The sequence below is a fragment of the Hipposideros armiger genome, unplaced genomic scaffold, assembly GCF_001890085.2.
Source record: "Hipposideros armiger isolate ML-2016 unplaced genomic scaffold, ASM189008v1 scaffold_242, whole genome shotgun sequence".
Taxonomy (NCBI): domain Eukaryota; kingdom Metazoa; phylum Chordata; class Mammalia; order Chiroptera; family Hipposideridae; genus Hipposideros; species Hipposideros armiger.
Window position 1 is genome coordinate 1415 of NW_017731592.1, and position 24965 is coordinate 26379.

At 37.5% G+C, this 24965-nt stretch overlaps 1 protein-coding gene across 1 annotated transcript in view; it reads right to left on the minus strand.

Moving 5' to 3' along the window:
* Positions 1-460: 460 nt before the first annotated feature.
* The window catches only part of LOC109389745 (A disintegrin and metalloproteinase with thrombospondin motifs 19-like), a gene marked incomplete at its 3' end in the record, with an annotated part of 58157 nt that continues 33652 nt past the window's right edge, over positions 461-24965 (minus strand). The window contains exons 3-6 of the mRNA XM_019655548.1: positions 10833-10998; positions 3029-3201; positions 1303-1386; positions 461-618 (exon numbers count right to left, since the gene is read on the minus strand). Coding sequence (XP_019511093.1) covers positions 461-618; positions 1303-1386; positions 3029-3201; positions 10833-10998 — 581 coding nt within the window. The remainder of the gene's footprint in view (positions 619-1302; positions 1387-3028; positions 3202-10832; positions 10999-24965) is intronic.

Sequence of the window (24965 nt, forward strand, 5' to 3'; positions counted from 1 at the left end):
TATGCTTGTGATAATACAGACATTCATAACGCAACTCAAACTTAATTAGCTCGAAACTTCTTTCTCAGATGGAACCAGAAAGTTTGTCAGTTCCTGAACTGGGTTACTTTATATGGTGATGACTGGAAAAGATACACTGTGGGTTCATAATTTCAAAGTTCCACCAAAATTCCCCATAGTTTTCACTTATCATCGTCAGTGGCTATGTCTTCACATTAAAAACTGAGGGCAAACTGTTTTTTTAAACAGTAACTAATCAAATGTTTTGTCAATGTGCCATCCAATAAATGGCAGTTCAAAAACCACTTATTATGAATTGAGGCAAATGACTAATATCATTATGCCAAAAGTTTTTTGGAACACAAAATCTGGGATAAAAGCATTCTAAGAAGGGATTAATAGGATTAACAGCATAGCCATTGAATTAGGAATGCCATTTAATTGGCTTTGGAGAGTTTACCTTGTTATAAGAATGGCGGCATCCACAGAAGTCATGTCCTCGCCCCAGCTTGTCGACATCTCTAAATGTATGTCATTCTTTTTGCCAAATTCTTCATGTTGCCACTTACAAAAGCTTTCCAGCATTTTCTCTCCATGGTGCCCAATATAGAGATCTGCCTACAAAAGAAAAGATTTCACTTCAAGGCCAATTATTCTCAGATATACAGAAAAACTAAAACCTGAGGAGACTTCCTGAATTACTAAAGCAAACTGCTGACCATGACATTAATTAGAACCTGGAAGATATTCAGGATTAATTTAGCCTGAGCTAAAAACCTTAAAACTTTGTGAAGGTACAATAATTACCAAAGTCTGTTTCAAGTTATTCAGGAATAGGAAAGAGGTACAATGGAATATTGAGAATGTGGAACTTTTAGACTTCACTCATTATTTCTATAATTTAAGAACAAAAGTTTTACAAAGTGCCATTTAAGCAGCATGCTAGAATGACGTCACAGAATATTCTTCACTTCAAATGAATTACAGATAAGAAAAGGCTTTAGAAGCACATGTTTACAAAAGAAAATAAAATTGTCATTACATATGACTTCTTAAAATTACTTTTAGAAAGTTAAGGTTTGTGGCCAGGGTCCTTGGAAACTCAGAACATTCCATTTTTGGAATAAAAGTGAGGTATTAATAAAAACTAAAGACCAGTGTATGTATACGCTAAGCAATTCCGTGGATATTTCTGGATTTTAACTCAATAAAAAGTACATCCCTAACATTCCCTTCACTTAAAAGTACCTGAATACAACTTCTCACCCACATCATTGAACAAAAAACTCAAGACTTTCTTACTGGAGTTTCATGGAGCAGAATAAGCTTTATCACACGAAGATTGACCTGCACACCAAGACTCTTGTGTTGGAAAAGGTTAAAAACCTAAAAACAAATAAAAATAAAAATCCTAAAATAAAACTGAAAAACACCTTAATTTTTCTCAAAGCCCAGACATGGGAGAAGTCTCAATTCAGTTGAGAAATCGTATAGATTTAAATTTTTTATTACTTATTTAAAAATTAGCTTAATAAGCAATAATAACTTAGCTAATGCATTTTAGATAACAGGAAATTTAGAGCTAGTCTGAGATACTTACTGTAGCCTCGATAGTCTAAGCATTTATTTCAGTGGGGCGCTTTTCACAATACCAAAGAGAAGGATTTTAGTAACTAAACCCAAGAATTTTTCTTAATTCTTAATTCACAAAATGCAAGTGTCCTCCTGCCCTCTAAAAAACAGTCCTGAAAACCCAGCCTGCTTTATGTCACCTTCCAAATCATCCCTTAGTCTTTGTTTCTCTCCCAGCCTAGCTGCCAAACAGGGTTTTCAAAGCTCCCCCCTTCAATGCTGTCCATTGAAGACAAGCTCGTGGGCCATTGTTCCTTAATGGTTTCAGATCATCATTGTAACAGGTTTTCTCAAAACGGAGTGTGTGCAGCGATGCTGAAAAGCAAGGTGAATGTTTCATGTGGTACCTTGAGTTTTTGTAAAATTTAGCATTGATTTAATTTGTAATAGAAAATATAAAACTGGCACATCAAACCCATGCTTTCAGAGATAGCACCATTTAGAGGAGACTGACATGGGTTGGCTGCTAGTCTACCCTATACAGAAAGCTGGTGGAGTGTGCAGGAGATCGCTAAACTTACACAGAAATGACTGAAGCATGAGAGAACCTGTTCACCAGAAATACAAGCCAAATGATAGCAAAACATAGTAAAAATTTTAAAAAAGGGAATTTTACAAAAACATAACATCTTTATCCTTGAATCAGTGGTGCTTATCCTGCCTTATATGGTAACTGGAATTATAAACGGGCATTTGCCTTTGGCTTTTATTTATATTTATTGTCCTCTAAGAACCGCTCTTCACTACAACCTTCTGATTCTGCCCTGAAGATGGTTTACCCAACACGCTATGCAATCAGGTCAAAAGATTCATTGGGTAGTAAGCATCCATAAGATGCTAGGTACAAGCTAGATTTCTGTAGTCCAGAAATTGTCAGCTGAAGTTAGCTACATGTGATTCAGCTGGTTAAAATTGTAGCTATTAGGTCTTTCTCATCAACTAGTGTCATTACTGACATCCAATCTTACACACCTATATAAAAGCCCATTGGATTACCAACCTCCATTTTTCTCCCACCTTATAATCTATAGCACTTTGGGTGGGGCCAAGCACATAAACAAAGGTTATCATATTTCTGCTAATTTCAACAAATGGCCTTTTATAAATGAGAATGAAAAGAAGGGCACAAAAAAGACAGGAAATAGAGAAAGAGTTTTGCCACATCAAAATGAACAATAAGGGTGTTTTTTGGTTTTTTTACTAGAAGATGTGAATTATTATTCTGATATCTCTTTTGAGATGGATCAATTTGGTAAACCTAAAGAATTTTTTTACTGATGTCAATAAAAGAAAGGAATAGTAATGAGTTAATTTTTAAAGAACTTCATTATACTCACACATTTCTTCCTTAGAGTTTTCTTGAAAAAATTCCAAGCGCACTTTAAAGTTTGCCTACCATATTTAAGATGGTTAGAATGAATCTCCTGGCTGCATCTGCTCCATGATAGGAAACCATTGCTGGGTCTGCAACCACTACAGTCTCTATGTTGTATTCTTGAGGTAATTTGTATGAATAGCGTTTCCCTCTTCCACTTTCTGTTATTTTTTTAGATCTAGGTCTTCCTTTATCTGCAACAGAGAAATAAATTTTCAAATGCACCTCCATCTTGGCAAGGTGAACAAAAAAATGTGTTTAATAATTATAAAAATGTTTATTGAATACCAACATGTCATGATGATACAATGGTGAGCAAAACCAAGTTAAGGTCCCTTCACACATGGAACCAAAAAGGGCATTTGGCTTTGGAGTATGACTTTGGAATCAGACACAGTGGACTTCTACATTTATTAGCTCTGCCATGTAGGAAACTAACATCACTAAGTCAGCCTTAGTTTCCCCATTTGTAGAATGAATAATACTAACACCAACTTTTAAGAGTTGTTGAGGGCTTATAATAAGTCCCATTAGTAAAATGCTAGCATAGAGAGTCATACAAATTAAGTAACTCAATAAATAAAAGATAACACTATTTTCATTTTGAAACCAGTGACAAAATAAAGGTCTACTTGCAAGTGCCTGAAATGACTTTCCCACACATCCTAATTTCAGGCAGGTGCCCGTAATTACTAAAACCTTATGCATGGGTTACAAAAGATTTGGCTCTGCCTTCCATCAGGATCATATACAAGTTATGACCTTAGGGTAATAAAGATTCCTCAAACAGGGCCAAATAAAAGTAGTAACCACAAATAAACATATTTATAAATTTAACTAAATAAAAATGTAAAATTTGTTTATTAAAACATGCCACTATCATAATGAAAAGCATGCCACCAACTGGGAGAAGATATTTACAATGCTTTCCCATAATACAGAAATAAAAGCTACTCTAAATCAATGACAGATAATCCAACTGAAAAATTGGCAAAGGAATTCAACAACCATTTCTCACAAGAAATATATCCAAATAGCTAATAAGAAGCATATGAGAAGGTTCTCAATCTCATTGGTCTTCAGGGAAATACAAATTAAAACCACAATAAATTAATTAAAATCTCTAGAATGGCTAAAATAAAGTGATGATTATATCAAGTGTTGACAAGAATGTGGGGACAACTGCAAGTTCCATTCACATACATGCTGGGGGTTTAAATCAGGAAAAATGCTGGAAACTGACTGGCAGTATCCACTAAAGCTGAATGTTTGTATACCCAGTGATCCAGGGTCTAAAATATATGCTCCTCAGAAATGCATGCAAATCACATATACAAATTATTCAGAACAGCACTATTTTGAACATCATTCAAATAACCATCAATAGTATAATGGATAAAGATATTGGGGGCTATTCATACAATGAAAAGCTATATAGCAATGAATATAAACCAACTACTGCAATGTGCAAAAATATGGATGAAACTCATAACCAAACCTAAGGCTGAGCTCAAGAAAGCAGTTACAAAAGAGTAGGCAAGGTACGATTTCATTTATTTTGTTTTATTATTTTATTTTTTTAAGATTTTATTGGGGAATCGGGGAAGGAGAGCAGACAAGTTGCTGTCCTTTTGTTCTTCAGTCTAGTTGTGGAGGACGTTGCTTCACTGGCCCATGTTGGTATTATCATTGCGCTCTTCCTGGGTGAGGCAGAACGGTCGCCAGCCACTGGACAGCTGCTCATGGCGGCTCTTGGCAGCTCATGCTGGCTGCTGGCTGCTCACGGTAGCTCACAGGAGCCCACTGCAGGTCCACTGCAGCCTACACTGTCGCCAGTGACTCGCAACAGCCCTGCTCCAAGTCGAGCTGTTGTTCACCATCTTAGCTGCAGAGGGCGCAGCATCACTGACCCTCAATATGGGATTGGAACCAGGACCTTGCTACTCAGAGCCAGCGTCCCAAGCCAACTCTTAATCAACGTGCCACTCGGCCGGTCCATGATTCCATTTGTAGAAACATCAAAAACTAGGAAGACATGATGTAAAATGTCAGGATAGGAAATCTTAGGGTAAAAGAAATGTGTGCCTAGAAGTGGGCACAAGGAGGGCATCTGTGGTACTGAAATGTTCCATTTTAAATCTGAGTGGTATTTACATGGTTATGTTCATTTTGGAAAAATCCAGCAGTTATACATCCTTTGTGTAACTTCCTGTATGCATGGGATTCTTCAATAATGAATCTGACTTTATGACTTCAACAGCTTTATTGAGGCATAATTTACATGCTATAACATGTAACCATCTAAGAGTACAATTCAGTTAGTTTTAATAAATTTCTACAGTTATGCAACCACCTCCACAATCCATTGTTAAATCAGTTATCACCTGTTTCTCTCCTTGCCGTTTATCAAAATTCTGGTGATGTCACTAAACTGTTATCATTGCCTTTCCCAAATTTGCTGGACTTGTATTTCCTTCCTATAATTTTTGTGGAGTCCCTGGAAGTAAACATTTGTATTCAATTAGTTATATTTCCTTGGATGTCTCTAACTTTGTTTTGAATTTGGAGATATGTTCTCTCATATTCTAGTCCATTATCTTGGTTCCTGATAAATTCCTTTTCTTGAGTCTTGTTCCAAGTGCTTTGGCTTTGAATTGCCTATCCTATCCTATCCTATCCTATCCTATCCTATCCTATCCTATCCTATCCTATCACCTATTCCACCTTTCTTGCCTCTCTAAAATCTTTTCGTGGTGCCAGGATCAATTTGTCTCTTAAATTCTTGAACCCTTCTGTTACTGACTTCTAGAGCCAACTGAGTTAGCTTTGAGATCTAACATGAACTGTATCCCACTGCCATTACTGGAAATTTCACTGGTCTCAAATATCTCCATAATTTATGGTTTCTCACTTTTTCTGACAGTGATACAGATTAAAAATCTGTTTAACGAACAAAGTTTTACCCAAATAACAAGTAGAGTCAGTTAATTAAGTGAACCAAAGTATTATGAAAATAAATGCAAAGACTCCTTATTTAATGAAACTAAGCATTATATCATAAAACAATGCAAAAAAAATAAAGAAAGAAAGAAAATAAAGAAAAAAAAACCCACCCCAGTAACCTGCAACAGAATCACTATAGTTAAAAGTAAATCTTATGGATTTACTGTGCAGTACCGAAGTTAATACCCATGACCTTGATGAAGGACAACATAAGAAAGTGGTTTTCTTAGTAGCTTAAGATCTATGGCAGTTAGAAATAAATTAGTTTTTTTAATTGTAATCTCAGTCCTACCTATAGTTATATATTAGTATATGGCTATATAAACTTACAATATTTAGGAGGGTATGTTCCTACAAGCATAGAAAAAGACTTATCTTGACAGGATGAACACCTAATAAACTGATAATGGGGAAAAGATATAGATAGATAGATAGATAGATAGATAGATAGATAGATAGATAGATGATAGATAGATAGATAAATGATAGACAGACTGACTTTGTGTGTGGATAAAATTATTGGCAAAATATTAGAAAGTAGACATCATCATAAGTAAAAGTGATCAAACTTAGGGGAATAAAAAGGGAGGTGGTTAGAATTACTCTTTTTTTTAAGATTTTATTGGGAAACTGGGGGAGGGGAAGGAACAGCGTTGGGGAATCAGGGAAGGGGAACAGACAAGTTGCTGTCCTTTTGTTCTTCAGTCTAGTTGTGGAGAACATCGTTTCACTGGCCCATGTGTGGGATCCGAACCAGGGCCCTGCTGCTCAGAGCTGGCGTCCCAACGCCAACTCCTAACCATTGCGCCACTCAGCCAGCCTAGAATTACACTTTCTTGTTGCTGTTGTTTGTTTTGGTTAGTGCGTGGGGTGGGGGTTGTTTAGTTTTGATTTTTGAGTGACTAGGTAGGTACTGGGAGAAAAGAGTTTGGGAGGAAACATGACAGGTTCAGCTTTAGATTTATTAAGTCAGAAGTGCCTGAGAAACACCTGAGTAGAAGTTACTACACACTTGACAGTCAGGAAAGAGATTAAAACGGAGACAGAGTTTGGAACGAATCAATGTGTAAGTGAAGCTGAACCCATGGATTTGGATTCTATCACCCTGGGAAAGCATGTTCAATGAGAAGTAGAAAGGAAAGGAGGCAGTTTTAGGAAATGCCTACATTTGAGGAGTGTACATATGGAAGAAGACATGTCATGGAAGAGACAGAGGTAAGAAAAATTTAAGGAGAGCTAACATGAAACCAAGGGGATAAAAAGTGATACAATGAGGGGCTTCTGAACTGTGCCAAGAGTGGTAAATAGACCATGTAAGACAGAGAAAAGTGTGTTTCCTTTATTGCCCCAGATAGTGAAAACTGTGTGGGCCCCAGTCTGTCAGTGTGTGGCACCCATATTTGCATGTTATATTTAAATAGGCTACTTGGAACATTCTAGGTTTCTTAAGAATCTCAGCTTCATGGTAGGCGCCATCATACAAGTTAGCCACTGTGTGTGAAAATCATGCATATTGAAGCAATCTTTTTATTAAGTCGCTTCCTTTGAAGTTTTCATTGTCTACATCAACTATGCTGAGCTCATTCTTCATCTCATAAATCTTGAGACCATTTTCTACCCATATGCATGTATAAAAACAACATAATTGATACCGCACACTTGCAGTTAGAGAAGATATTTTAATATGCGTGTTCAGCAGTGCTCCGTGTATCATGTCCATCATATCCTCCACATAATGACAATAATCTCTGCAGCCGTCATGGACAGCGTATGGAAATGATTTCAGTAGTGTTCCAAGTCCTAGACATGCTCATAAGTTTATACTAAAATGTTAAGGAATATATATTGATAATGTCACTTGCCTGTTTAAAATCTTCAAAGACCACATTTTGCCTTCCAGATAAAGTACTTCCCAGGGCACACAAGTCCCTTCATTATACTATTCGATGACTACCTCCCCAGGGTTATCTCATGACCATATTGCAGACATTTGGCTTCAGCTCCCCTGGTCGATGCTTTCTCCTGCCTTTATACTGCTGCATGTTTGGTTCCTTCTGCCTGAAATGCTCTTTCCTTAACTAATAACAACATGCACTAAAAATTTCACATACGTTTTTCATTTGCACACATAATCTCACTTAATTCTGACAACAGCCCGGAGCTTCGGGTATCATTATCCCCTTTTGGTATATTGTAAATGGAGCTTTTGAGAGACAAAGTAAGTTTTCCAAAGTCACACAGCTAGGAAGTGGTAGCACAATAATGTGCTACCCCAAAATTCATTATCTGGACCTGTACACACTGTCCCCTTTTCTCCCTGTGCTGTGGATGAGATTTACTTGACCTCTGAGGCTCAGTCCCCTAATATCAGAAGCTTGGGATCTTGTATACTGAGTCTCTCGCACTCCTTATCACATTACAGTAGTTACTCATTTATCTGTTTGTCTAAAATAATACATCAGTTGCCTCTTGAGAAAAGGACTGTGTCATTTAGCTCTACATCCCATCCCTGTCAGGTGACTGGTCATGCTTAGGTTGCAAATAATGAAGCTAAGGGTCAAAAGTTTAAGGGAACTGAGTAAGCAGACCTAGCTGGAGTGAAACTAATGCATGCCTTGAACCCAGGGCCGCTGACTCTCAACCTCGTGTGTTTTCCCCACCTTTATGTTGTCTTTTAATAAAAAAATATGACAAAATCATCCTAAAGTATGAAGGTTCCTGTTTTAAAACAATATTCATGTAATAAATACATATAAATTAATATACCTAAGGCATTAAAATGATGAAGGGGAATAATAGGACGACCGAGTTGAATACAAGAAAACTTTATGATTCCTTTGAACAAAGGCAAATGCTATCATGTTATTCAAATTTGAATCATGCATTTAATATGTTAATACATCAGCTGGAAGTAAGAAGGAAAGAGCTACAATTAGATATATCAGTATAGGTAAATGAATATTTTATTTCATGGGTTGTCAATTTTAAAATGATTTTTTACATTCTAGCTTCTTAAAAAGCAACCGAAAATAGGAAGCTCAATAAATCATCCAACTGATGACAGCTTGGCACTCCTGGCACACAAGCACTTGATCCAAATGGGTCGATTATTATATAACAGCTATGCCTAACAAAAAAATAATTAAAACTTTATGAGAAATGCTTGCCAAATATGAACCATGTATTTATGCTTTATAAACCTATTAAAATTAAGAATTTTCTAGAAACTTTTCCTCCAGGCACAATAGCACACAAAGCCTGTTTTGTGTCATCCATGTACATGAGTAATTAAAACAGCTGGAACTTAATATGATTCAAAAGTTGCACAGTGCAGATTTCCAGTATAACTCATACAAGGCTATCTACTTAAATGGACTAAATCCAAGTTGTTGCTGTTATCGTTTCTGGATGCAAAAGCCTTTCTTTTGCTTGTTCATCATGCTATGACTCTCGTTCAGCTGCTATATCTCTTTCATGTCTATAGCTCTAAAAATAGAGAAGGGGTGTGTCCTATTTAGATTGACTTGATCATGTGCCTTGAACAGTGTGACCCAGAGACAGATCCACTTAACCACTTTTGAAGATGTTCCCCATGCGGACTGGCAGCATGAGCTTTCACAAAAGAAAACAGAAGTCACACGTTAATTTGAGAGGAATACATCTAAACAGAAACATACAGCAATTCTTTCTGAATCCAAACACCCTAGTCAACTGATGATATGAACAACCTATGGCCTCTGTAAATGTGACTATCGTCACATTTCCTACATCTAAACCAGCCTCAAACACCATAACCAACTTTAGAATGAATATCTTGGCACTAATTACATTAACACCTCTTTTTTAAATCTGCAAGTCAAATTTTAAAGTCTTTACACCAAAAATTCTTCAATAAATTCGTATTTCCTCAGATTCTAGAACTATTTCTCCTATCAGTGGATATTCACTGAGATGTCTGGTTTAGATGTCTAAAAATGTTTCCTCAGGGAACTTCTAGTTATTTTCTGAATGTTGGCTATAACTTTCAGGTTCTACTTGAGTAATAGAAATCATTCATTTTCCTTACCATTCTTGCTAACGCCACAGAGCTCTGCCAAATGAAGTAAGGAAGTGTACAAAATAGTCACGATTTTATTTCTGTGAAGAACTGGCAGACAAACAGAGGCGAGGATTTGGTGGTTGGAAATGTTTATGCGCTTCTGAAACTGCCAGATTTAAGAGAGTCTGATGCTGAGAATACAATTCAAAGAAATAAATTTTTACTCTCCTTCCTATTCCTCTGATAATTTTAACCTCAGAGATGACTTTTACTTGGGTCAAATAAAAAGAGACAAAAAGAAAGAGCAGAAGAATCTTCTTGTCAACAGAAGGAGATAGCTGTGATGTTCTCCCAGAGGTGGACTAAAATAAGGCCATGAGCTCACAGTATCAGTTTCAGGAGAGCTGGAATTCTCTCAGTGTCATTTCTATTCCAGTGAGGTGACCCATATCCCATGAGGAATACTTCACAATTCAGGAGAGATATAGGGCATGGTATATATTAATCTCTGAAGTCCTTTCGAGTTTCTGTTTTTCTATATTAAAATGTGGTATGTCACAGAAAACCAAAAAGACAAGTCTAAAATAAATATATTAAATTGCCATTAACCAAAAGAGGTTCCACACTAACAAAAAAAGATAAAGCTAGTGGATGGATGGCCAGGTAGATTATAGGAAGGGAGGAAGGGAAGGAGGAAGGGAGGGAAGGAGGAAAAAAGAAAAAAATGTAAAGGATTTATCTCACAATGCATATTTAGTTAAATCTCTCAGGAGAAAGCATTACCTGAAATGACACCACAGTAATGGCTATGAGGAGTCGACTTCTCTGTGACTTTCTCCTCCATGGACCTTTTCTGCCTATATACACGGTGTGGGTGACCCGTTATGGCCATTGTATCATTGAGTGGTTCAATAAATATGAAGTCCTCATTGAGCTGTATAAATCCCATCTGGAATATATAACATAAAAAGATATAAAAGAAATACCATTTGAATACATTACTTTCTAGGTTCTCCTATTCACGCACACTCTATTTTCGTTCACATATGTGCATACATTCTTCTAGTGAAGCTATTTTAGCAACCGCATAATAAAGTAACTGTCTTCCCATTTTATTACTTCATCTTTATGTACTTTATTGCACTAGCATAAACTTCATTTAGTTAGCCTCAGCCTGTGTGGGTGGGAGGCTAAATGCCAGCAACAGATGCACAGTAAAAATTCTGGAATGTTAAAGGCTCACTTTGGGAGACCCATGGGGTCACTTACATGTACACCATGTACAGAAGAGCAATACAGTTTTTAATTGCATACAACACACAGTCCAACTTTTTGACAATCGTTATTTAATAAAGTAAGTCATGTAACATATCAAAGCAAATGTAGGAGACATAGCATTGAAGTTATTATAAAAATATCCTTAAAGCCTTCTACTAAACATTTGGAAAACCTTTGAATAATAAATTACAGAAAAAATAAAGCATCACTTACATAAACAAGTTTCATTTCATACAGTGACATGTTTTTAAAGTTTGCCAATTGAGGACAGAGGGCTAAAAACTGTAAAATATGGTTATGATCAATAAAAAGAACTTATAACAAGTAGGTATCCTTTTATTATATTGAAGCTAAGCCTAGTCATTTCTTTCCTTCCTTTTTTAGAATATAAATTTGCATTATAACCAGGAAAATATTTCACATGGAAGAACATATGACTTAATCTTTTCAATTTTTATTATTTTACTCCACTGTAATATATATAAATATGTATTTGACTATTCCATTAACTCTTTAGTAAATACTGTTGAAGAAATAATCCCTTAGAACCTGCATTATTCATATCCAATCTGCTAATATAAAAGTTCTTAATTCTGTTTTGCATTAATTATATGAAAAGTATGTATAGTTCATTTTAATTTTATCCACATATACCTAGCATAGTAGTAACATAATTACTTCTTCAGATATAGTTATTCTTCCAAACTGAATATTAAAAGTAAATCTACATGAAAGAAAAAGTATGTTTTCCTTAGAAGTATAGAAGAGGTCTTAGTCTTTGGTTTTAACTATTAAAGTGCATTGCCTCTTCTATGCAGAAAGACCACGTGAATGCTAACATGCTACCTCATTTTATTCTGTAAGAATTGGCATTAAGAATGAATCTAAAAATCCTCATCAACTTTATTTTATTAAATTTTTTATATCATCCACAAAATTCTCAAGTACTGGAATAACAGTTCCAGCACCTCCGTCTGTCGCCTTCTCTCTTTCCTAGTCTCCCCCTCTCCCTCTCTCTTTCATACACACACATACACACATGCACATGCACACATCATTTGCAGGTGGAGATAATGCAAAAATGATTTATTCTAAAAATTCTTTTTAAATATGTATATATTTGGGCCATTTTTTGTGTAGTTTTAATACAACTTCTCATGAGTTCTTTTCGTTTCATACATGTTTTCATTCTCTCAAATATGAAACTAGCTTGCATTTTAGAGTAATTCTATGAAATCTAAAAAATTTTTCCTGGAGCCTAATTTGATGGGGAAAAAACAAGGGAATAACAAATATTTACAAATGGAAATAACAATTAAAAATGTAGTACGTCTGTCTCCACATGGATTGAGGATAGGTGGTGTCACATTATGTATCATTGATCCAGTTGTGAAAATGCAGAAATGTTACTCTTGTCTTATATATTAGTGTGAGTCTGAGGTTCTGTGAGTTTTCAAGGTCACTAATGAAACTGACAGCATAGCTGATGATTAAAATAATAATTGTTATGATGCATAGTTAGGACATCTCAGATAAACATGATCAGTTTCCTAAAATCATTTAACACATTCTTTCAACAGGATATAAACGTGGTTAGATTCATAACAATAAACCCCATAAAATTTAATTGCATACTATCATATAAAATTTAATGATTACATGAACAGATTCTGGATCTAAGATTATTTGAGTTCATAACCTACTACTAGCCATGCAACTGAGAGGAAGTTACAGCACCGTTATCTGTAAGATGCATTTTTTTTTAAAGCACATGTAAATTTCTTAAATCTGATATTGGGTAACCACTCCACAAATATTCACCATAATTTTCATTTTATTAATAAGAATAACCATAATAACTATAAAGACCCAAACATCTGAGTATGGATTGAAGAGCTCAGAGAGTCCAAACTAGCCAAGTTTATTCCTCTTTGTATCACTTCTTACCATATTAAATATTGTCTGAAATAAATGGGGTTTTTTAGTTAGAATTGGCAACCTCTTCATAACATAGAAGTATCTATTGTGTTAGGATGTTATCTACAGACATTTTTAAAAATGAGAAGGCCACTTTTAAAAAGGAAAACAATGTTGGAATAATTATAAATGGTGACATTCATTTAACATATATTTACTGTCTGGCCACAGTGTGTCACGCTCAGTTCCCTCGGGGCACCCTCAGCCCCAGTGTTCAGAGTTCTCTCTCCAGGGAAGAGTTTTCTGTCTGAGACCAGACAGAATGCTCTCCTGCATCACAGGAAGTGCTCTAACTTAGCTAACTATATTTCAGGTTAATGATTTGTATTATAGCAGAACTGAAAAAGCTGAAGGGATTAAGAAGTACAATGGGTAGTTACAAAATAGTCACGGGGATGTAAATTACAGCATAAGGAATATCGTCAATAATATGGTAATAACTATGTATGGTGTCAGGGGGGTACTAGACTTATCAGGGGGAATCACTTCATAAATTATATAAATCTCTAACCACTATGCTGTACACCTGAAACTAATATCAAACAATACTGGCCTGGCCGAGTGGCACACCGGTTAAGACTTGGCTTGGGAGCGCCAGCTCTGAGCAGCAGGGCCCTGGTTCGGATCCCACATGAGGGCCAGTGATGCTGCGCCCTCTACAGCTAAGATGGTGAACAACAGCTCGACTTGGAGCTGGGCTGCCGTGAGTCGCTGGCAATGGTGTAGGCTGCAGTGAGGCTGCAGTGGGCTGCCATAAGCTACCGTGAGTGGCCAGCAGCTGGCATGAGCTGCCAAGAGCCGCTGTGAGTGGCCGTCCAATGGCCGGTGACTGATCTGCCTCACCCAGGAAGAGCACAATGATAATACCAACATGGACCAGTGAAGCGACGTCCTCCACAACTAGGCTGAAGAACAAAAGGACAGCAACTTGTCTGTTCCCCTTCCCTGATTCCCCAACGCTGTTCCCCTCCCCCAATTCCCCAATAAAATCTTTTAAAAAAAGAATATTGAAGGTCAATTGTAATTGAAAACTTTTTCAAATAAAAAAAAAGGAAGGGAAATATACACCCTAAAAAAATAAAATAAAATAAAGCAGAATTGCAGAAAATCTTGAGGTTGTCCATGTCTCCACAAAGGGTTTGCTTTTTCCAGTAACCAAATAGATTGTTTTCTCTGTACTGTGATTTTACAGGCCACGGAAGAACACAAATCTGCATTAACCCCTCTGCACAAGGTCCCTGTGTTCAACCGTCCACAACTAGGCAGCATTCACTTATTGCAAATAGTGTCCTTTCAATTTTAAAAGGAAAGAAAAGATTATGTGAATTAATATGACAGAATTCATTGTCTAAAGTAAATGTATTTCTCTCCCAGGTTGCCCTTCTTGGGTTTTTCAAAATGATTTTAACTATTTGGAGACATTTTGCACAAATATTTGGAAATGAAATTTTCACAGTGGCTCCCTACCTTATTTCTACCATCATATACATTTCCTCAAATGGTGGCACCTGTTTTTGTTTTTGTTTTTGTTTTTTTGTCATGATGTTATTCTTTGATTTGACAATTTAGCAAGAATTTCAGTGTTTTACAAATTTACCATCACTTATGTGAAAATAAGTTTCCAGCCATTTCTTTTCTTACTGGTTCTGGTATTTTTTTCTCTATTTAGATGCCTCTGTGCTTTTTAAAACAGACATTAGCGCTGATCTTCATGCAGGTACCAACTTCTAATCACAGCATGAAATTTGATTTGGACAATGCACGAATTTTTATATACTGTTGCTTCTATTCACCAAATCTCAATGTTTCATTTGTTCAAATTTAAACTAATTATGGTTGAACAGATTCTAAAGCTCTAACGTTAGCAAAACTAAAAAGTTACTAAAAATTTAGAAAGCAGCAAGGTATCCTCCACTCTCATTCCCACTCCTGCTAGGTTAAGCCGGTCCCTTTCACTGCCTCACTTCCGATTCACTCCCAGAACTGAAACATTGCTCTGGTTACCTCAAGCGGGCTCTTCATTCTTCCATGTTCCTTTCTGGAAATTTCCTTTGTTTTCCAGAACCTTGGTTTTCTAGCTAACTTTTCACTGGGCTGGCTGAAGGCATTTATCTAAGGCTCAGGCTGTGTATTGTCAAGAGTTTTTTATAATATTCTATTTTTAAAAAGATATAGCTTATCAAGAACTAAATACCATAAGTGCTAAAGGATGTGAGGAAGGCATTACATCATTCTAATCTCAGGATAGAGAAGCCTCTTGAGGGATAGCAGGATTTGGATAAGAGTAGGGTAAGGTCGCTCCCTATGAGACAGGACGTTGAGTCTGGGAAACAGTTTTGGAAGATGCCTGGCTTGAGTAGAGAATTGCAGAAATGTAGCCCCAAAACATAACATGAACGCATATCATTGAAAACATCAAATGATGACGTTCTTGATAGAAATAGGAAAGTCAACATCCTGAAGGTCTGAGGATGACTAGGCTATTGCCCGACTACAAGATATATTAAAGAATTAGCGACATACTGGAAGTAGCACAATTGTTTTATTTCTAAACACCAGTCATAGACCTTGCTGAAAAGATCTGGCATCAGTGTGTGCTTGCAAAAACATTTTAGACAAATGTCTGATGCTCTTCATGATCTGAACTTCTATATAAGTTTGGCTTTATTTTCCTAAGCATCCCCTTTATGGTAGTGTATATCTCATTAAGTAAATAAAGCATTATCCAGTTTAAAATGTAAGCACAATATAGGCTTGACATAAATTATACTGTTTGTTTTATGCTTTATTCAAAAAATGTCATTTTCAATATTACTGTAAATGATTTTTCATGCATTTGTGTATTTTGTACATACACACAAATCTGTAGGAAAATACACTCCGACACCACATCTATCCTACTGTCATATCTTATCCTAAAATATTCTCCCCAGCTTGACCCTTTCAATGTTTTCCCTTGATGCCCACAGGGATAAACTCCTTAATGAAGATAGATAAGGTTTAAGGTCATGACAAACTCTTGCCTACCACTCCAGCTTTATTTTTATGACTTAAACGTCATATGCAACCATAACAAACCAATTTTAATTGTGAGAGCAAACTTTCTATTTTAACATGTTTCAGAATAACTTTTAGTTGGATGGTCACTTCTTGGTACACTGCACATGCTGTTTTCTCTTTCCAGAAAGTCACTGTCAGTGTGGGGAGTTATTTCTTCAAAATCAAGCCAACAGTGTCCTCTCCCCAAAGTAACCACTGCCTCCCCATCCCCTTTGACACCGGACCTTTCCTTATTACACTAAGAAATCCACTGCAGTGGTTGTTTTTGTGTCTCTCTGATTAGACCATGACCTACTTGAGGAAAGGCTCTGGTTACAGGGTGTCTTCACTCCATGCCTTCCAAACATAAGGTGCTTAGCAGCTACACTGCTACATAGCAGGTGCTCAAGGAACGTTGCTTTGAACTCACTGTATTCTTCCTTTTTGAAGTGAAAGATAACATAGCCATTCACTGCTCTGAAGGGTATCTGTTCTCTCCAGCTGGGACTCCAGCTGAGAGAAAATTACAATTTGATTTCTTCCCTCTGGCATTTTCAGTGTCGCTTTCCTTGTGTGCCCCAGTTCTATCTTTAGGAAAAGCTACGGATGACCACATCATGAACATCTCTCTATTTTCTTTCCCTGACTAAGGGCTTTGAAAAGAATCATGAAACTACAGTGGAAGAAGGAAACTTAGAAATCATCTGGCCATCACAGGAGTTTTAAAAATCAAGAAAACCTAAGCAAAATAAATCAGAAAAAGTCGAGAATCATATGAGTTCACTGATATGTGGGATGTAAAACTGAAAACAACAAAGGAACAAGACAAACAAAAACTCATAGAGAGAGACAACAGTTAGTGGTTACCAGAAGGTAAATAGGAGGAGAGTGGTAGATGAGGGTAAAGGGAATCAAATATATAGTGAAGGAAGGAGAACTGACTCTGGGTGATAAACACACAATATTATATATAGATGATGTATTACAGAATTGTACACCTGAAACCTATGTAACTTTACTAACCATTGTCACCCCAACAAACTTTAACTTTAAAAAAATTTTTTAAAAACCAAGGCTTAGAAATGTTACAGACTTACCTAAAATCACAGAGAGTTCTTGTGAAACTCAGGGCTAGAGTCTAAACCTCCAATTTCCAAATTGGTTTTGGTTTTTAATCCATCACTCTACATTTGCTTGCTACCTACATTCTACTTACATTTTCACCTGCATTCTAGTTTGCCCCACTGAACTCCAGAAATTGTCCTGGGTCACCCAGTTTCCTTTCCTTTGTTCTCCTAAGGCATTTGACCCTGGACCGCTTTTCTCCTCCACAAATACGTTGCTCTAGTTTTCTTCTTTTCTAGCAACTGTTTCTGTTTCCTTAAATAGGTCATGTTCCTCATTCTGAGGCAGGTCTTTGGCCAGCAATTGTTCTCTGCATGTATATCGCCTCCAACAGTTTTATAACCCCCTCTACAGAGATGATTCCCAAATGCTCCCTCGTATCCCACAGCTTCCACTGGAGAACCATTCTCCATGTCTGTCACTTCTCATCTCATGGCTGCTGTACCACCATTCTCCCCAAACTAGCACCTCCTCTTAAGTGTGTACCCCTGTTCGTGACTAACTTTTTTCTAATTTCCAAGGCTAAGAAATATATATGTAGTCCTTTACGCTTCCCTTTTCAAACTTATGCAAAAATATTTATATGAAAACAAAAATATAAGAAAATAATATGCCTGTGTGCCAGACACTGTATATAAGTTATTGCATTTCATCAAAGAGCAAGGACACATAAGCTAATTTCACCAGTTGTAGAGCTGGAAAACAAAAGTGAGTTTCAAAAAGATTTATTGTGTCCTCTGGTCACAAATCAGTAAGTGGTGAAATAGGATTCAAACCAAAGGCTGCCTGGCTTCGGGCGCACACTGCATTGTGAGGCTATCTGGAAAGGGCTGGGCCTGCCATCTGACGGAGTCCAAAGAACTCTCATCTTTAAAAAATTTTGCACTAAGGATTTGACGTCAAGCACAACACCTCACAGATGGTCGATGTCCAAAATCTGATATCAAGAGCAAGGCCAGGCCCCATCCCTCACAAAGCGGGAGACAAAAACACTGCCTTAGATTCTGAACTTTATCTGAAACTGACTGTTTTATGCAACCAGACTTATAAGCTGCCAAAAGCACACTGGCTTCTGAGCGGGCTGAGGGTTTCATCTCCAGGCCTCCTCCAATGGCGGAGGCCCCATAGCTCTCCCATTGGCAGATCTGGGAGGATAATTCCAGATTTTCATGTTTCTTTCCTTCTTCCTTTTAATTCTCTTAATTTTATTTCTTAAAATGTGATCATAAAACCTGAACTTTTAAATAGCAGAGCATTTAAAATACATAGTTAAAATAATCATCCTAAATCCCATCATATGGGATAAACATAATGTATATTTCTTTCTAGTCCATTAACATACACACATAAGTACACATGTGTGTATCAGTGTATGTGCATGTGTGTTAGCTATACACACGCATAATATGTTAAAGTTTGACATTCTACTTTATTTTCCCATTTAGGAATAGCCTCATAGCTATTTGGTTTCTTAATAGTATTAAATAATCTTTCTAAGCCTGGTTTTTAATTATTGAATAATCATTTAGCCTCTAAATGTATCATCATTTTATTAGCTACTCAGTCATTTGACCCTTTAGACAACAAAATGTTTATGAGCACAGCTCTGTACAGCCAGAGCTCAGGATGCAGCTGCCAGTGGCCAAGGCCCATCACCAACTTACACTTTCGGAGCGGAGAGAATGTGTTACCTATTCAACATGGTCAAAGTTACACACAGTTGCTCCATGATCATTTGCTAATAAGTTTTACATCGATGGTTTGTACACTTAGTTTTGTCCATGTCCTATTTCACAAGATAAAGCAAGGTTAATATGTACCTGGAAGCATCCATCCGACACCCAGGGGCCAAGGCAGGAACTGAAAGTGACCGCCTGAGAAGACGAGTTAACCCTCTTCAAAGCACAAATGTGAAGTCCCAGGGACTGAGGGGTGCCTCTGAAGAGGAGAGCCTCTCAGGAACCCACAAATGTGGCCCATGGGAGACAGAGAGTGCTCATTTTAAGCAGCTATCAAACACAGCGCTCAGCAACACCATTCCAAGTCACCGCCAGTCATCTAAGCGCCTCCTTCTCACCACCCCTGCAGCTTCAGTCCTACAAGAGCCAGAGGGCACCCAGAGCATGGAGCAGGGAGAATGAAAGCTCTAGGTAGGGAAACAAGAGGACTCTGGCCTCATAGGCCCTTCTTCACTGCGTGTGATTTGCTCTAAGTAAGGCTGGTTGCGGAGAACATGTGCCAGGGAAATTCTAACTTTATGTGAATCTGGATTGTTGGATGATTATAGAATAAATATTCTAGGTACCAAACAGAGACTTTCTGTAACTAAATTTACCAGGGGACTGCTCACAACCTAAGAGTGAACAAAACAATACCAGAAGGAAGACCCCCCGCAAAAACAAACAAACGCTTGTTTTATTATGACCTCCCTGTTGACTCAATGAAAAGTTATATATGCATACTATGTATCCAGGTACCAAGTACTATGAAGGGGCTAGATGGCCTTTCCAGTGAGGTGAAACCTGAGTAGAGGCCTATATTATGAGATGGCCAGGCCAAAGAGAGGGGAAGAACATTCTAGGCAGCGGGAGAAACAAAGACCCTGAGTTAAGAACAAGTTTAGCATGTTTAAGGAAAAGCAAGGCTAGTACAGTTGGAGCAGTGATACATGGAAATGATTATTAGAAAGGAACCCAGGAGCATTACATAGCAGTGTCACTTATTTGATTCACATTCAAAATAAACCCTGACAAAATCCTCCTTTGGTTTTTAGATTGTCTATTGTTTCTTAGACACTGGTAACAGATTTTGCTACGGGATGCTTCATGATGGTCTTCTGTGTTTATGTTCTTGTAACACAGTCTTATTTTACTTACATAATAATTACACAGGAATAGATTTTACTCCTACAAATGAAAATAATATAATTTCTCTCCCACTTTCTTGAAAACCATTGCCCTCTTTTAACTTTTCTTTGACATTTGACAGAGATACAGATTTAAAAACAATTTCTAAATGTTCCCTTTAAACTGAATTACAGATTACACCACAGTATGGTAATAAACAGGAGCTGTCCTATGTTGAAGACATGAAATGGAAGTGGTAAAAACTGATAAAATGGAAAACAAATGCCCCATTCTAACATTTAGCTATCCAAAATGATTGACTTTCTTTGTTATGATGGTTATCTCATTTCTCATTTTACAGTCTAACTAATTTTTGCTTTTAGCAAGAAAAGCTATGATTTTATATATATATTCTTGTATCCATTCACTTTATTGTAATCTCTTGTTGCTTATAATGACCTTTTAATTAATCCCTTGAGATGTCTATAGATTCTTTAAATATGCAAAAAGCCCATTGAGAAACAGACAGCATATTCAGTTTTAAATCCACTTTTGTTTGTCAACCAGTCTATCCAAAAATTATTATGTCCCATTGTATCTTCTCAATGATTGTTTAATGTTCATTATAAACGTACCCACTGAATACCTATTATATGCCAGTATGCAAGGCACTAAGGATTCAAAGATGAAAACAAATTTAATCTCTGTGTTCGTAAACCTTATACATTATGGAGAAAGACAGGGAAAATCAGGTATTCAGACAAATATCCTTAAGAAATTATGAATTGTGGAAAATATCATTAAAGATATAAGGATCTGAGAGAAATATTGGGTTGTTGGAAAAGTCATGACACATTTTTGCAACAAAAAACATACAAAAATACGTCATGACTTTTCCAACAACCCAATAGAACAAAGGTTGAGATACTAGAGAGTCTAGCCCAATAAGACCTAGGGAGATACCATTTGAGAAAAGACCTAAAAAAAAGGCAGTCATATGAAAAAGAATATAAGTGAGGAAAGAGTGGTGCATTAAGCAGAGGATGACATATACAACGGCTATGACCCTGGAAGATATATACAAGGAACTCAATCTATCGACTTTGTGTTTGTACAAGTATATACCTTTAAATTATTATTTATAACAGCATACATTTGTGCTCTGTATGTTTATGTCACAGTTAAATATATTTTTTAAATGAAAAACAAAGAATAAATAATATGTTACTTAGTAATATGGAGGCCATATTACTAAAAGTACTAAAAGAAATTCAATTGTGAGATTTCTGGTCAAGATGGCAGAGTAGGGAAATGCTGTGCTCACCTCCTCTCATGCCCACATCAAAATTACAACTAAACTACAGAACAACCATCATTGAGAATTGCCTGAAGTTTAGCTGAACCAAAGCCCTACAACTAAGGACATACAGAAAAACTACCTAGAGAATGTTAGGAGGTGTGGAGAAGGGGAGCCAAGCTGGTCCCACACCCACACGTGACCATTAAAAATCGGGAGGGATAGCTGAGCTGCGGAGGTCCCCTCCAGAGAAGAAAGATGTCCCAGCCCAACACCAGGCTCCCCAGTCCAGGATTCCAGTGCCAAGGAGAGAAGTCCCTATAACTTCTGGTTGTGAAAACCAGCAGAGATTGTGGCTGAGTGAGACTAGGGCAGCTGCAGTCCTAGGCAACACTCTTAAAGGGCCCATGCATAGATTTACTCACTGACAGCTTCAATTGCTCTGAGATCCAGTGCTGGGGCAGCAGCTGAAAAAGCAACAGGGACATACAGGAAGGAACTGAGTTGTCTGACTTCAGGGCAAGGGTTCGAGGGGCAGCTTTCTCTCTGATAGAAGAGGTGGCAGAAGCAACTGTTTTTTTGTTGAGCCCTCCAACCTCCCAGTGTGCAGACACAAGCGGCTACCATATCTAAGTCTCCATCAACCTGGCTAACACCATTTTGCCCTAACCTAACCTGGTGATTCCCTGAGACCTCACCCCACCCAACTTTCGGTCAAACCCAAGGCGCTTCCAGTGGCTTTTCTGTACAAACTGCCTGCCTTGCCTCATGCTGCAGACTTTCCTTAAGGCTCTCAAAGGTTCACAAAATCCAAACAAGCAACATTTGGCTTCAGTGTATCCCATACCTCAGGCTGAGCAGCTCTAAGCCTGACACTAGCAACAGCCAGCTTTGGTTCATGGCTTGGCCTCTCAAGGCACTTCCAAGCCTAGTGTGGATGGACGCCATCTGTGGATTACTTTGTAGCTCATGCCAGGTGGCCCCAGGCAGGGCACATGCTGCAGCTGAACTTGGCCTGTGGTAGGTCTCCTACCATGAGGCCCCAGGACTGGCACACCCAGTGCCCAACTTCAGACCCAGCCAGAGCATAACCCAGCTGCCTCCAAGAATGACATATGCAAAGGACACACTGGGCAGGTACCAGAGCCCTGTTACAAAAAATTCTCTCCATAGGGTCAGTCCCTGCACCACAACTCCTCCAAGGTAGTCACGGCCAATCCTTACAACCCATCAGCCTGAGGGTCAGTCCCTCCCATTGATGTGCAAACAGCAACTGAGGCTCAACTACAATAAGAAAGTACACACAACCAAAACAGGGACATGCCTGGAGAACCCAGCTCTGGAAGACATAGCAGCCCTACTTAATACAAAGAAACAAACACAGAGAGGAAGCCAAAATGGGGAGACAAAGTAACATGTCCCAAATTAAAGAACAGAACAAAGCTCCATAAAAAGAACTAAACAAATAAAGACAAGCTATCTAGCAGATACAGAGTTCAAAACACTGGTTATAGGGATGCTCAATGATCTCAGTGAGAACATAACAAAGAGATAGGGAACATAAAAATGGAGATAGAAAACATTAGAAAAAAAACAGAAAGAATACAATAACTGAAATGAAAACTGCATTACAGGAAATCAACAGACTAGATAAAGCAGAGGATCAAATCAGCAAAATAAGGTAACAGTACACCTAATCAGAACAGCAAAAAGAAAAAAATCTAAAAAAATGAGGGTAGTTTAAGGGGACTTTGGGACAACATTAAGCATACCAATATTCACATCATAGGAATACTAGAAGGAGAAGAGACAGAGCAAGGACTTTAAAACTTATTTGAAGAAATAATGATGGAAAACTTTCCTAACCTGGTGAAGGAAATAGACATACAAGCCCAGCAAGCACAGAGTCCCAAATAAGATGAACCCAAACAGGCCCACCCCAAGACATATCGTAATTCAAATGCCAAAGGTTAAAGACAAAGAAAGAATCTTAAAAGCAGCAAGACAAAGGTAATTAGTTACCTACAAGGAAGCGTCCATAAGACCATCAGCTGATTTCTCAACAGAAACTTTGCAGGGAAGAAAGGATTGGTATGAAATATTCAAAGTGATAAAAAGCAATGACCTACAACAAAAAAAGAAAGCAATGATCTACAACCAAGGTTACTCTACCAGCAAAGCTATCATTTAGAATCTAAGGGCAGATAAAGAGCTTCTAAGACAAGAAAAAGCTAAAAAAAGTTCATCAGTACCAAACCAGTATTACAAGGAATCTTAGAAGGACTTCTTTAAGATTTTTTTTTAAAAAAGGTGCGGGGAGCCAGCGAGTGGTGCATTGGTTAAGAATTGGCCTCTACAGCTAAGATGGTGAACAACAGCTCGACCTGGAGCTGGGCTGCCGTGAGCCGCCTGAGCGGCCATCCAATGGCCAGCGACCAATCTGCCTCAACCGAGAAGAGCGTAATGATCACAATACCAACATGGGCCAGTGAAGTGATGTCCTTCACAACTAGACTGAAGAACAAAAGGACAGCAACTTCTCTGTTCCCCTTCCCTGATTTCCCAATGCTGTTCCCTCCTCCAATTCCCCAATAAAATCTTTAAAAAAGAAAAAAAACACAAAAATATGAATAATGGCAATAACTACATATCCATCAACAATTACTTTAAGTATAAAGGGATTAAATGCTCCAATCAAAAGATAGGGTGGCTGAATGGTAAGAAAACAAGACCTTTACATATGCTGCCTATAAGAGACTCATTTCAGATTTAAAAACACACACAGACTGAAAGTAAAGGGATGGAAAAAGATATTTCATGAAAATGGAAACAAACAAAAAAGCTGGAGTAGCAATACTTATACCAGATGGAATAGACTTTAAAACAAAGGTGATAACAAAAGATAAAGAAGGACCTAGTAATCCCACTTCTGGGAATTTTCTGAAGAAACTCAAAATGCCACTTCGAGGGGATGAATGCATCCATATGTTCATTGCAGTATTATTTACAATAGCCAAGATATGAAGGCAATCTTGGTGTGCCTGAGTGGATGAATGGAGAAAGAAGAGGTGGTAAACATATACAATAGAATATTACTCAGCCAAAAAAAAGAATGAAATCTTGCCATCTGCAACATGGATGGACCTAGAGGGTATTATGTTGTGTTGTAAGTCAGACAGATAAATATCATATAATTTCACTTATAAGTGGAATCTAAAGAACAAAATAAACAAACAAAACAGAAACAAAGTCATAGATACAGAGAATATTTTGATGGCTGGCAGATGGAAGGGGGCTTGGGAGTGGGTGTAAAAGGGTAAGGGATTAAAAAGCACAAATTGGTTGTTACACAAT